Genomic DNA, 14,632 nt, shown 5'->3' with positions numbered 1-14,632 from the left:
TGCAATGACACAGATTTTCTCTCCATTATAAAAGCGCCGTTTTCAAAGTAGTGGAGGTGGTTTCCACCCCTCCCCACTCCAGTCGAACAGACCATTTGTTCACATTCTGCTCAACGTATTAATTCATTCTGGTACTTAAACACTGAAGTAACTTCTATAGTCACTGCTTTACGAAACAATAAGCCTTCCAAAGATCTGTGGAGACACCTGTAAAAATCTTAACACTGCAGAAAGGATTTGAGGCTGTCAAAGAAGGAGGAGGGAGCTGTAAGAAGTCACATGAAGCAGAGGAAACAAGTCAGAAGTTACACAAAATACAGTAAGAAAATAGGATGATAAACGCTTGTGAATTCTTTTCCAGTCACTCTACACTAAGAAGTTGTGTAGAAATGACATAATTCAGATCATAAAAACAAACCACTGCAATGCTTTGAAATATTGCTCTTATAAGGGGGGAAATAAATGCACTCATCTATAATCAGCAGATACAATGGGTAATTAATTATTAAGTCACACACTGTTTATCAGCTACAAATGGAAGGCTCCTGCATAATTTAAGCCCTCATTTAAGCATTATGGAGTCCTCTGCTTGACATGCCTAATTCTCATCCAGATATTCTAACTGCTTCAAAAAAATTTACGTATCTACTTAATTTGAGAGGACCTAGATTTCACTTATTTACAAGCTTCTACTTAATTTTGTTCCTGAAATGCCATTGTTCATTCACATTCACAGTTCTTCTAATCCTGTTCCCCAAAATAAACTGCATTAGTGAGGCTCCTGTCAGCAGGAAATGAAACACTGTACAAAACAGAACTGGAAGTTCATTTGAGAGTTCATCATCATTTTTAACAATATACAGTAGGTGCCTTTGAGACATCATCAGGCTTCACCTCAAACTGATTCATCTGAATTCCACATTGCATTCTCAGAACGTTTCATCAGACCTGCAAAGATCCTCTATTTTATTTGGCCAAGTCCTACAAACAGTTTGCTGCTATTTTCCAACCTAGACAAGCTCAATGAAGCCTTTTGTTCACTTACTCTGGAGATGGTCAAGGGCATGTTGAAGTCCTTGCCCCCTTGCAGTCGGAAGCCCCAAGGTCCAGGTCCATTCAGAGTCACGTTGTAAGCCATTCTGTACCTCTCTCACAAGCCAGCAAGGCACTGCAGAACAGAAGGACGGGGCAGACAGAGAAAGCGTGAACAAGTAGTAAGAGAAGAGAAACTAGTTTTGTATAAATAAGCAAGTCTTTCTGCCTTGCCTGTTCAGTCGTGCTGGGATATCACCTAAGAATAGATGGGAGCTATAATGCAGATGCTGATATCTCAGCTGAGTAGGGCCCATAAAAGGTTTGTAACCAGACACCTACTATGCAAAGACTCCATGACTCAGAGGTCTAATATAGCCCCCAGGGAAGGGGACAGATCTTTCTGGGCTTCTCAAGCCCCTCTTCGCATTCAATTAGTCCACCGGTTAAAAGCATTTTGGAGCAAACTGAAGTCCCATGCTAAAATCCTAAACATCTAAATCTCACTACTGATTTATTAAGCAACTATATAGCCAATTAACCTCTGCTTCAGAACGTACTTACTGCACAGCAATATGTAACATACTACAAACAAGTACTTTCTATGTGTAAGCAGGAAAGGCACCTAAAGAGTGTTTATTTTACATTAATCTGTTAAATGCAAATTATATACTACACACAGCTGTACCAGAAGAAAACTCCTTAATTTCACTACTGACTCCTGATACCATAACTGACACGTTCGCAAGGGACAACTGAATTTTTTCCTCTTGGAATGGATGTATTATGAATTATTTCTAAGCAGCATAGAATCCACATAGTATCATCTCATAGCTGTCATACTGCTTCCGATACAACTTGTCTAAAGGTGTGGAAATTAAGCAGTAGGCTAAGAATACAATTAGCTGGCTGTTCCTTAAATTCACTTGTCTTAGTTGATATTCTCTTCATGCTAGGTGTTCCATTAAAAACTTCCTAACTCATTTGGAATATCAGATACATTTTAGCTTTGGATTGAGAATAACCAGAGAATCTCAAGGAAGGGGAACTGCCAAACTGTTGGCAGAACCAAGGTAAATGAAAAGCTTCTCTTCCTAGGATAAAGCTATAAATTTAATGACTTAAAAGTGGTGTTACTTTAATACGTGTGGGACCTCCAGAAGTTCTCTAGTACACTTCTGCAGCATCCCTGCTTTTACCCACCTGCTGCATAGAAATTCCCATTATGTTAAGGTGAAAAATAAGCAAAGGCTCTGCTCTAATAATTAGAAAGGAAACCAAAACCACAGAATGCACTACCTCACTTCAACACTGACAGTACATCTGCCCATGCACCCATCTTAATGCCACAGAAAACTGATGGTTCAACTACAGAAAGGTTATGTTTTCATGTATGGTCAATTCCTTCCTATACTTAAACAATCAATGGAGAAAAAAAAGCAAAAGCTATAGCAGAATTCAACTGCACAGACAGCAAGCTGAACAACTGAATATTAAGAAATAGAAATACTGCTTAATCAAACACTATGTACTTACTATGTACTTCTATCCTACTTACACATGCATGGCATGCCACCTGCTTATCAGTTTAGGACATCTAAAATGGTCTCTGAGATCCCTTCAGGCTGGGTAGCGGGCTATGAAACTTATGTGATAATCTCAATAAGGGTACTATCATTTGAATGACATATTAAACTGAGGTGACTTGTACTTCCTTGGTGTCTGCATGCATCCACATTAACATTCAGTACAGCTTGGCACTTATTTGAAGACCAAGTAGGAGATACAACAGTATCCTGGCCCACACTGCCCTTTAACAAAACAGGACTGGAGTCCGTTCATATGCCCATGCCATCAGGTGCCTGTCTATAGTGTAACAATAAGAACAATGCGGTGGAGTGGTGTCAGAAAAGGTGTAATGACAAAGGGACTAATACAATGGAAAGGTGCTACAAAGAAAAAGCGCTTACCCCTACCTCTGAAGATCTAGGCTTACAAGAACAACTCCACAAGGGAAGCATCTCCAACCAGAGATCCTTACCCAGGGGCAGTCAGCCCTGAAATGAGGTCTAAGAGAGGTGCAGACAGCCTCCACCCCTTCTGCTCACACAGCTGAATCACCTCCACCTGTGCTCCCAGGGCTGACCGTGTCCTTTCTTCAGGTGCTCAATCAGGCCATAACTCAACAGCTACCATACACAGTGGCAAAAGCATTATTTTATTTTCTTCATAAGCTTTTCTAGGTCCTCAGTCTCCTGTGTTCGTTTCCCCTCTGCCCACCTTTGTTTTTTTCTGGACAGCTGCAAGCATTAAAGAAGCTCATGCCACAGTCACAACTCCATTTGCTGGGAAAGCCCTTAGCACTGATCCTGTGTTCTGTTAGGGCAGCCTCTAGATCAGGAAGCCAGTGACCTGCCCAGATGATTATTTCTATTCTGCCCATTTTCAGAAGACAGACAAATGCACTCACTAAGTCAAAAATCCAGAGCAAACATAGGGAAATGGATTAGAGCAGCAGATGCGCTGCCAGCACAGCAGAAGCCTTCACTAAACATTCTGGGAAACCCACAGGTGAAAAAAGCTGTATATACATAGTGAACAACCCTCTTGTTTTTAGAACCTTGTGGTGTTTGGATTAGTTTTATTTGCTTTAGATAATGACTTCTTAGACTGTTCCAAAATCACTTTTGCTTCTCTTGTGGGGCCTTCTTCCCTACATTCCCCATCCAGGTAACATGGGCATAGATCCTCCTTCAGAAAGGAGCAAGGTGGAGTCAAATGAGGCCATGGATGTGAGGAGTGACACTTAAAGAAAAAACATTCCAGAAACCAGGTGACATTTTCCTCTCCAGATACCAAAACAAAGATTTGTTCAGAGCTCAACAAGTCCCCTCAGAGTTGTCCCCAAATGACTGATAGGAACAGCTGTGAGAAAGCTGGATGGGTACCAGGCACTGCAGGTCTCCATGCCAGCAGGCTCCATAGACATAAAAGAGTGCTCCAGCCTTCAATAAATACCTCAGAGCCTGAGCACAGCCTTCCTTCCACAGCTACGTCAGAGATTGTACACTGGCGGAAACAATTCACATATGTTAGGAGACCATGTTGCATTACAGCAAATGCAGTTTCTGAAAGCTACACCTGCATGCTTGGAAGTGTACAGACATCAAGTGAATGAAATAAAAACCTCCAGAGCCCCAATGCTAAATTAAGATGGAAGGAAACAAGTCATGGAAACTCCAACTGTTCAAGTTGCCACCACTTTGTTAGGCCAGCCACATTACTCATTATGTATTTTAGCTCCTGTGGTAGAGTGCCCCTAAGAGAGCCTTCAATTACTACTACTGGAGCAACATGGTCATTTTCATTTCAAAAGAAATAAAATCATGCAGCTTCACCAAGTTCTGCTTTGTTGTTTTCTCTCCCGTAATGGTGTCTGTAGGTCCTAATAGTATATGCACTAAGCGAACATACACTATAAAGTAGTATTCCCAGGGAGATGCACTAGCGAAATACAATGATGGGGTATTATTCCCCTTCTCTGTAATACAACACCACCAGAAATGCAGCTCAAACCACTTTGTTTAGCTGAATGCTGCAGCCTGTATCACCTTACAGACTCATCAGGTTCCCCGCTTACTCACTACCAGATTGCCCGCTGTAAATGCTTCTATCCTTACAGAAAAATCACATTTTGCACAATTTTTGGTGTTAAGTGACTTTTTCTCCTGCAACAGCCTGCCTTTATTATCCCAAAAGCCTGGATATACATCATAGTGTAGCCGACCTTCACCTTCAGTAGACTCTAATAGTTTTATTAACTACATTAAACTGCAGAACACACCTGTGGGAAGAAAGAGTAAGGAAAGAAGCAGTCACACCTGTCTGTGGTATTTGCAAAGACCCCGTTTACAAAACCACTTAAGGGCATGTTACAAACTTTTCACCTTCACACCATCTCAGTTATGGTTTTCAAGGGCACCCACTGCAACGTGTAATACTTAACACCTCTGTGGCACCTACTTGACCGAGATAACAAGATCTTGTTCGTTTTTGACTCTTCTTAAAGAGAAAGAACATTCAAACACCTGTTGTTTCAGCAAACATGAGCACCTCCTTTCTACAGCTGAACCCACAGTGCTTAGGTTAGCGGCTTCAGACCATGAAATGAGTTAACAGCAAAACGTGGATTAAAACGCAGAGCTCATTTGCTAAGAGAAGCATTTGAAGCAGAAAGAGGGCTGCAAAATGCTTTGCTGCTTTGCACGTGTCACTCTCCTCTGACTCCGGGCTGCAACCAGCAGAGCTCACAGCCACCCTGCGACTGCTCTCATCTGTGCTTTGCTACAGGGGGGTTCTAACAGGAGAGACCAATAAAAGGCCACTAAAAACAAACAATGCATAGGAAAAACAGTGAAGGGGCTACGTGCAGATCGCTGTCAGCTGCAGAGAGCAGGGACAGAGCTGACACTGATGTCACAGGACTTACACGGTGCTGGCTGGCCTCCAGAGCGTCCGGGGCTTGGCACAGCACAGCGAGCGCTCCATAAGGCTTTGACGACAGCTCCCGTACCGCTACTTCTGCCTGCATAAATACCGCACGGCTGAGGCACGATACACCTGCAAAAGCGCACAGTGCACTCACCCACCCGTGTCTGCCGCCCCACTCAGCCTGCAAAGGGAAACACTTCCCCCTACAGCAACTCTGCAACAAGAAACGGCAACTCTACGTACAAACACCAGGAGCCCCGGGGCTGTAGCAAAGCCGTCCGGGCTCCTCTTAGCGGCGCAAAACGACCCACCTGTGCCAGCCACGGTGCTGCGAGCAGCCGCACGCTGCGGAGCCACCACCCCCACGGCTGCTCTACGGCTCATGGACGCTCCCACTGCAGCAGGGCACAGCCCGAGGGCAGCCCTGCACCGCCCCCGAGGGGAAGCAGAGCAGTCGCCCAGGTGGGGCCTTAAAGCGGCCGCCGCCGGGAGGGGCGTGGGCAGCGAATGGGGGCAGCCGCCAAGTACCGGCACTAAGTCCGCTCCTTCAGCACCAGGGACAGGCGCTGCGGGGCCGCGGTCTGCGGGGATGCTGCGGTACCGCTGCGGTACCAATAGGCCGCTGCTCATGTCAGCGTGGGTTGTGGCTTAGTGGTGCAGTTTGCACGAAGGGACCGTCGTATGTAAGGCAGAGTGAAGAGCAGGTAATTCGTTTTGCTGCAGATTAAGGAGCCGAAGTTATCTTTGCTACTTTATTTTTGGTCTCAATGTGACCAACACGATGGTTGCTCTGAAAGAAAAAGAAGCACACTGCAGCTTTGTGCAATGTTACAACTAATTTGCCAATTAGACTTTGCTTTTGTCCCAAAAGCTGTTGGTAGCTGAATTCACGTAACGAGCTTATGCTGACAGCAGCGTTCAGTTTGTCTTTTAACAAAGAAAGCAGTTTGCAAAGTGATTTTAAGATGGCTGTTTGAGACTGTCTTGAGCCACTGATAAACTACAGTACCTTGTTTTATTGGATCGCATGCTGTAGTACAGCTAGCGAGTCTAGTTACGTGTTAGATTATTCTTAAGACAACAGTGAAATTGTATTATAAAACATAAGCGTTTCTCAAATCCTTCATTTAAACTATGTGTATGCTTGTGTAGGTATGGTAACACATGGCAGAAATGCTAAATTGTGGCCTGAAGCAGTGATTGAGCACCTGGTGGGAAGGCAGGGCCAACCCAGGGGAGCTCAGGTGCACGCAATGCAGCTGAGTGACTGGAGGGGCTGGAGCCAGGATCCGCCCCTTCCCAGCCCTCATTTAAGGGCTGGCAGTGGAGGTGGGGTTTTGTTGAAGATTGATGTGTACATAAGGTTTTGTGAGTGTAAGTAGCTTTTTTCTCTTTTTCTTTTTTGTTGTGGTTTTGTCTCTGTTATTTGAGAGAATGTTTAGTTGCTGTAGCTTAACTTGTTGTTACTTTGTTGTTGTGTTTTCCATCTGATTTCTGTTATGCTAATTGCTTCAGGTGCTTATATTTTTGTATTTCTCAATTCCTATAGATAGCAGGCTTTCTTAGGTGAGACTGTGCATTGAGGAGGCAGCTTTCAATTAAGGTAATGTTTCACTGAATCAGAGTTGTCTGAGTTGGAAGTAACTATTGAAGATCATTTAGTCTGTGTCTTCTGTAATGCTCATAGGATCATGAGGTTAGTGTAGTATAGCAAAAGGCATATTTATATATTTCTGTTTTCTCAAGTAATATTTAATCCTGAAGAGGATTTTTATTTTTAACTAACGTCTTTGTTGTTTCAGAAGTCTCCATCTTTTGCATGTTGATAGCATCACATTGAGGGTGTATGATCCTCTTTAGAAAGATAAGGCTGGAATAAATAAGGGCAGAACCTGATCTGACTCTATGTGGTACATGATGAGGTACTTTCATGCTCCCTGTTCTAGTTTCATTGTATGTTACATGCTTGTAAATCACTTTATATACCACAGTTTACATGGTAATATGTTTAAGGAGCAAGAAATATAACTGTCAGAGATTTTATACAGTGAGTTTGTGCTAATGATTTTCAAGGTGAAAATATATACTTGGAGTTAACCCTTGCAGTCCTAAATTTCTCATTAAGTCTTTACCTAGAAGTTCTCTACAAATAATAGAAGCTGCAAAAGAACAAACAGATCTTTTGCAGATAAGTGACCTTTATGTAGTGTGAAAAGTGGCATCTTTTACTATATGGCGGTAAACTATTCTTATATGATGATTTATGAAGTGGTCAGTTAGTTTATTCCATTTCATATGAGGTAGAAAAAAATCATAAAGACCTAAGTGAATATATTTTAACCCCTACCATATTTAAGTAAATTGAATTTCTACTCTCTGGAGTACTTGTTAGTTGCAAATTGTCCTGTCACCCTATTCTGACAAGGAGCTGATCAGTTCTGCTTCAGTGTTGTTGTTTGAACCAGAGTTGAATCTGTTGGCTTGTTTGTTGCTCATTACATCACTTTAACCAGGGAATCTGCAAGTAGGGGAGCCCTGTCTGCTCAGCACTAACACAAAAACTACTTACCAACAACTTGTGCTGGTCTTTAGGAAGGACAGAATTTCCTGTGCTGCACCTTCAGGATCACCATTAGAAAACTAAAGACTGTGGTGGCAAGTCCTCCTGTACAAAGAATTCTATTTGCTTACTGGAAAGGGAGGTGGCTGAATTGCCATCCCTGGTTGTGTTTAAGAGCTGTTTGGATGTGGCACTCAGGAATATGATTTAGTGTAGGGTTTTTAGAGTTAGGATACTGGTTAGGCTGCGGTTGGACTTGATGATCTTCAATGTCTTTCCCAACCTGCGTAATTCTATGATTCTATGAAAGTGGCTTACCTGTGGGTTTAGCTCTCCAGTTTTCTCTGATGCTCTTTTGGTGTGATTGCTTTGGAGTTGTGAGCCTGAGTCTATGCAGTTCCCTGTCCTGGGAAATTCTGCTAGTTCTTCTGAGGGTTAGTGCATGCCATTTGTATGAAGGATACATCATCATGAATCTCTTCCCACATTTCACTCATTATCTCTTGGTAGTTTTCAGTTGAGGGCTGATTAATCCATCATTGCATCTTGCTTGAAACAGTCATTACTAGCTCTCTGAATATGGGGAAAAAAGGGTTCATGGATTAAACCTTTATGGAAAACCTTCAGAATCTTGCTTTGCAGTACTTCAAGTGCAAATACTGTGCATACTTATGGATAAACTTGAGATCCTTGGTAAATTGATCTGCCAAGGTCATAGAGGGACTTAATGCTATATTTTGCTCAGAGATTACTGCAAGGTAGTGGTAGTTGAGTATCAGTTTGTTCAGTTTGGTTACTTGATGCCTTGATTTGATGATTTGTTCAGTTAATCCTGATATTCATTGAAAGAACTCTGACCTCTGATGACAGGGTTTGCTTAGCTGAGGAAACCAAACCAGCTGGTGTTTCTATATAACAGTTTAACTCAAGCTCTGCTTTCCTTTTAGATCTAAATAATTGTGCAAATGTTGAAATATACATTCTAGAAGCTTTTAAGATAATTATTTTAAAACAGCTCTGTTACCTCTAGGTTACCAAAATGAAGACTGTCTATCTCACCTACTGTAACAAACATTTTGTTCTGCCATGAGTGTGTTCGCTGTCTCAGTGCAGTGTGTGATAAGGAACAGTGTATGGGAACTGCCTGACCCACTGGTTGAGCACTTGGGGAAAGGACCCCATCAGCCCTGGGAGCACAAGTGAAGGCAGTTCTGCTGTTTGAGTGGAAGGGTTGGAGGCTGGCTGCACATCTTAGACCTCATTTAAGGGCTGACTGCCTTTGGGAAAGGATCTCTATTTGGAGATGCCTTCCTTGTGGAGTTTGTCCCTGTGAGCATAGATCATTGGAGACAGGTGAGCATTCCTTTTGTTTTAGTCCTTTTGCCATTCCACTCCTTTGTGCTGATCTGACTGTAACAAATGGAATGACCAACAATTCATAAGTTTTCCATCTAGCAGTAAACTGAACAGATGAACTGGCTAAGCAGCTTTCCTCACGGTACCCTACAAGTAATTATTTGGCCACTTGGGAGCTGTGGATAAAGATAATAATCTTCAAGTAATCCTGGTAGCTGCTGGAGTGGGACTGCAGGTAGATGGCCCTGTTAAATGGTAATATCGCAGTGGCTCCCCTTTCAGGCATCAAGTAAATTTGTCTAATGCTAGTGATTTGATAGGTAATCCAGAGTAAGCTATTAATGGAGTAGTATGTCTGCTAAAAGGGAAATATGACAACTAAATCTAAACATGCCAGTTTTCATTTAATGAGACCTGCTCCAGAAGTAATACCTCTTATTTTATTATGTTGGCCCACAGCATCAGAGGTGGAGGTCAGTGATAGGGCAGTAATGGTGGAACCTTCCCATCAATACTCACTTGTATTTTGTTAGTGTGAGGCAGATGGGCAGACTGACAAAATGATATCTGATGTGGAAGTGCACATAAAGGAAAATGGTGTTACTGAATTCCTCCATGTGAAAAAGAAAATGAACCCACTGATTCATTGATGCTTTCCGAACACTTTTAGAGACTAAACTGTGGATATGAGCACAGTTACACAGAGGATGGTGTGTTTCAGCAGTAGCAATAGCAGTCTGAAAGACAAGCCACATTCTTGGCAGATTTTTACAAGCATTTTTACAAGTATTAGGCAAATTTAGAGGTGATTTGAGATCCCTGTAAATTGCTTACACTTATTTTCTTTTCAGAAAATCATCTTTAAAAGAGTTGTTTAAAAAAATAAAACTACATTTGTCAGAAACCTATTTTCCATCAGGATCCATATCATGTGACTCAGTTATTACAGTGTGTTCTTACTGATTTTAATCTGTTCCTACCCATATGGCTTTGCTGGCTAGGCCATGTGGCTCTGGCTGTCTCCTCATAAAAGAAATGAACTGATCTTATCTAAACCCCAAATCCTGTCTTTCCTAGATTTAACTTCCACTGATGGTGAATAGTCAGCTGTGTTGTTCTCAAAACTCTTGCAGTAATTTCATTTTTTTAAAAGCTGAAGTTCAGGCAGCTCAAACTATTGCCACATTCGTGACCTGTTCTAGTAAGCAATTGCCTTTGTGCTGTGACCCGGTAACAACAGAGCATGTTCAGCTGTGATGGGGATTCTTTCCATTTCAGGAGGCAGCGTAATGAAAGGAAGCTGCCAGATATGGCTCTCTAACCCGTGCTGTGGCCTCTTTCATCCCTTTTCTGAAATCATTATGTTCTGGGTTCTGCACTAGAGTATTCCAAGAGGTTTGAGTCAGTGGGGAGAAAAAAAACAGGGAGAAATATCTCACAAGATGGTAGCATTTGTATTCTTTTGCTGAGGAGTCTGTAACAGGAAAGAGGGGAGTGTTTTACATAAGGCTGTTTTGTCTGACAGTATTTGTTTGTTGTCCTTTTTACCATCACTGTATTTTGATGTGGTGCTGATGATTATTCTAAGCTTTGTTTTCTTTTTGCCTTCCTTTCAGTTTAGCTGTCTTCTAAAGTGGCAGTTAGATATTAAGCAAGAATTAAAATGGGTGAGATTTATTGAGACGAAGTTTCCTGGGATGTCTGGCTTTTTATTCCTTCAGACAAAATGTTCCTCGCAGCACGTGAAGTGAACAGATTTTGTTTCTAAAACTACATGGGAGTTAACTTCTCATCTAATAAGGAATAAGTGAACATAAAGATCCAGGACCTGAAGGATGGTGTTTACCAGTTTGCGTGTTTGTTTTTCAGATGGGGAATGGTTTTCAGAAGTCATTTGTGCAGTAATTGTTGCTTGCCACTGAGTTGCTTGTTACTACTGCCTCAACTCTGCCCTTTATAAGATTAAGCTGTCTTCTTACTTCACTGAACAACAGCAGAAAGTGAGTTTTAACCTGTGCATTTGGAAAACAGTATTTCAAATAAGATATATCTGTTAACTTCCAGGGTTCTAACCTGTTCTCCTGTTACTCAGACTTCAGCAGAAGTCAGAAGCATCACAATATGTCATATTATTGAATAAAAGTTGATGGGTTGTTATAAACCTGGATTTAATCTGTTCACATGCAGAGACAGAAGCATATGTGGCTCCTTTAAAAGCCAAGACAGGGCTGTTTTTAATGTTGGTTTTAGTACTCAAAGATATTGGGAACTGTTTGAAAATGGGGAAAATGGGTACTGGAAGTGGTGCTCTTAAAATCACAACCTGACACTGGGCTTATCCATTATTAAATGCAGAGCTCTGTCTTGATAACCATATTCCCTGACCATGGGAAATGGTACTTCAAGTTTAAGAAAGTTTTTTTTTTTTTTTTTCCTTCATTGCTTCTTTTATGGCTGAGCCCTACTGTATTCCTAATACTTTAAATTCAAACTATGTTGTTGTGTTTTAAGTTTTTTTGACATGAATGGAGCTTTTTTATGAATGGAAGTAGTAATTGACCTTGAAAAGGGTGCTGTGTGTCTAGGCAGGGCAGAAACAACTCTGTTCACAGCAGCCTGCTCTATATTATTTACTTCGAGTTTCTTTCTGATTAATACACAAGGATAATTGTGGAAATTGTATTAATTGGTGGCTTTTAGTGCTTCATCCTGTTAATGCTATGCTTGTGTGCTGGATGACTCTGCTGGTCAATGACTCCCTTTTTTCATTGGCAATTCTTCTCCAATTAGTAGAGTGGAAACCTTACCTGATGGGCCTCAGCCCTCTTTCAAGGACTGCTCACTTAAAACCATCCCCAGTAGTAGATCGGTTGCTTATAAAAAAAAAAGTAAAATACACCTGGATGTCAGCAATGAACTCAGACTGGCAAGCATCTCTGTAAATTATTTCTGTTGTATAACTTCCTTTGAGGCAAATGGATTACAGTGTATCCCTTATACACTTGATAGAATCATAGAATGGCCTGGGTTGCAAAGGCCCACAGTGCTCATCCATTCCAACACCCTGCCATGTGCAGGGTCACCAACCAGCAGCCCAGGCTGCTCAGAGCCACATCCAGCCTGGCCTTGAATGCCTGCAGGGATGGGGCATCCACAGCCTCCTTGGGCAACCTGTTCCAGTGCATCACTCCCCTCTAGGTGGAGAAACTTCCTCCTAAGATCCAACCTAAACCTCCCTGCTTGTGACCGGCCTCAGCCTGACACAGAACCATTAATTGCAACCCTCTGGCTGTGTCCAGCCAGCCAATTCCTTATCTGTCAAACTACCTATCCTTCAAGTACACTCCTCTCCAATTTAGAGAGAAGGATGTGGTGAGGGACTGTGTCAAAGGCTTTGCAGAATTCAAGGTAGGTGACATCCATCCCCCTTCCCCCATCCACCAAAGCCATTACTCCAGCACAGAAGGCCACCAGCTTGGTCAGGCAAGATCTGCCTTTGGTGAAGACAGTTCAGTACAGTCTTTGGCTTTCATCTCTAATTACTTCACAATGAATAGGTTAGTGTTGTGGTTTTGGTGAGTATATGGTAAATAAAGGAATTGGAGACAGCTGAGAAGTTACATCTTCAGATGTGAAGCTTGAAACAAGCTACAAAATTGGAGAGCAGCCTTATGAAGAGGATATTATCCCTAGTTTATGGTTATCAATGCAGATACATGAAACAGTCTTTTGCCCTAAGTCACCCAAAGGATGGGAAAACACAGAAACAGAATTTTGTGCTTCTGATTCCAGCTTCTGTATGTGGTTGCATGAATGTCCTTTCTCCTCTTCATGAGGGTTTGTTATAAGAAAGTGCTTAGTAGCTTTGAGAGGAAACCAGTCTGCAGACAGTTTCTCTGTCAGTATTAACCCTCGGCTTTAAAAAAAAAAGCCCTGAACTTAGGAAATTAATATACAGTTGCATGGAGTTAGCAGTTAATACTGAACTGGAAAATTATTGGAAATACATTTGGTAATTACTGGCTGTCGATGTGTTTTATCAATTCTTTCTGTTCAGTAATGTCTTAAGGGGTTATGTAAATGTTTATGCTTAGGACTATCTTTAGGCATCTGACAAAAATGTGATAAAAAGGGATTGTACTAATCTGAAGGGTGAATCTGTGTCTGGTACCCTTTAAATTACTGGAGTTATTAAAGGAAGTACTTCTACATTAGATGTATGGTCACTTTCTTTGTAAACCCTTAGGCTCATTGCTTTGTGGAAGGGGTGTGGGTTTTCTGTTCTACTTTTCCAGTTAAAGAAAACATATGGTGACTACAAGCATGCCTGTATATGTCCTATATTGTATTCGGTAAACATCCTGTTTGTGAGTTTGCCTAAGAACACTTGTTCTATCCAACAATACTATCTCAGATTCTTGTCTGTTGCTGCTTGTGGGAGGTTATAGTTAACATCAGAAGATCTCATTTGGCTTTTTTTTTTTTTTTTTTCCTGTGAATTTATGTGCTTCATGCCTGAGTACTTATTCTAGTAGCCAGAATGAAGGTGGATCTTAAAAATGTTGTCCTACGTAAGGTCTTCTTGGCAAGTGTTGGTTACAGCTTTCCTGAATGAGTCCAAGGTATTTTTGCTGTTGAATCTGAAACAGTTCTGCTGTTTGTGTAGGTCAAATATTTAAGGAGTAAGGAAAAAGTTTGTCCTGCAGAGGAATTAATCCTGCTCTGTTTTTCCCAGCCACTGATCCCATTCTTTACCCTCAGGTGAATCTTAATCTTGGGAGCCAAGTCCACTGCCAAAAACTGTTTGTAGTTTGTGTGCCAACCAAACGCTGTGAGACCGGATTTGTGGTTGACCATCACAAGATCCTGATATCTCCATGCACGTTGAGGTGATATCAGTGTTTGGAAAATGTACTAGCATTTTCCTATGCTGACGTGTCTCTTGATCCATTTGCTTTGCTCTGTGAGCCAGGTACATAGAATTCCTGTGTCATGTCTCCAGCAGGGTTCTGCCGCTGACAGGGCTGCTGTAATTAAGCTGTTACTTTTCTACAAAGAAATATTATTTTTTTTTGTATTTTCTATTAGACTATTTAGGCTGGATCTGCCCTTGAGAAAATGTACTGAGTTTATTAGGCTTACACAGATCATCTGCTCGTTTCTCTGTCCTTGTAAGTGATGTCAGAGTTCACA

General features: G+C 41.7%; 1 protein-coding gene across 3 annotated transcripts in view; it reads right to left on the bottom strand.

Annotated features, from left to right (window-relative positions):
- LOC107315549 (LIM domain-binding protein 3-like) overlaps positions 1–1,361 on the bottom strand; it is an 83,511-nt gene extending 82,150 nt beyond the window's left edge. For 2 of the 3 annotated variants that reach the window (XM_032445482.1, XM_015866010.1), the window contains exons 1-2: positions 1,267–1,361; positions 1,046–1,168 (exon numbers count right to left, since the gene is read on the bottom strand). In XM_032445482.1, the coding sequence (XP_032301373.1) occupies positions 1,046–1,138 (93 nt within the window). In that variant the 5' untranslated portion in view covers positions 1,139–1,168; positions 1,267–1,361. The remainder of the gene's footprint in view (positions 1–1,045; positions 1,169–1,266) is intronic. The other variant, XM_015866012.2, reaches the window with a different exon arrangement.
- Positions 1,362–14,632: the final 13,271 nt, after the last annotated feature.

The sequence above is a fragment of the Coturnix japonica genome, chromosome 6, assembly GCF_001577835.2.
Source record: "Coturnix japonica isolate 7356 chromosome 6, Coturnix japonica 2.1, whole genome shotgun sequence".
NCBI lineage: Eukaryota > Metazoa > Chordata > Aves > Galliformes > Phasianidae > Coturnix > Coturnix japonica.
This window is presented reverse-complemented; position numbering and strand designations above follow the sequence as displayed.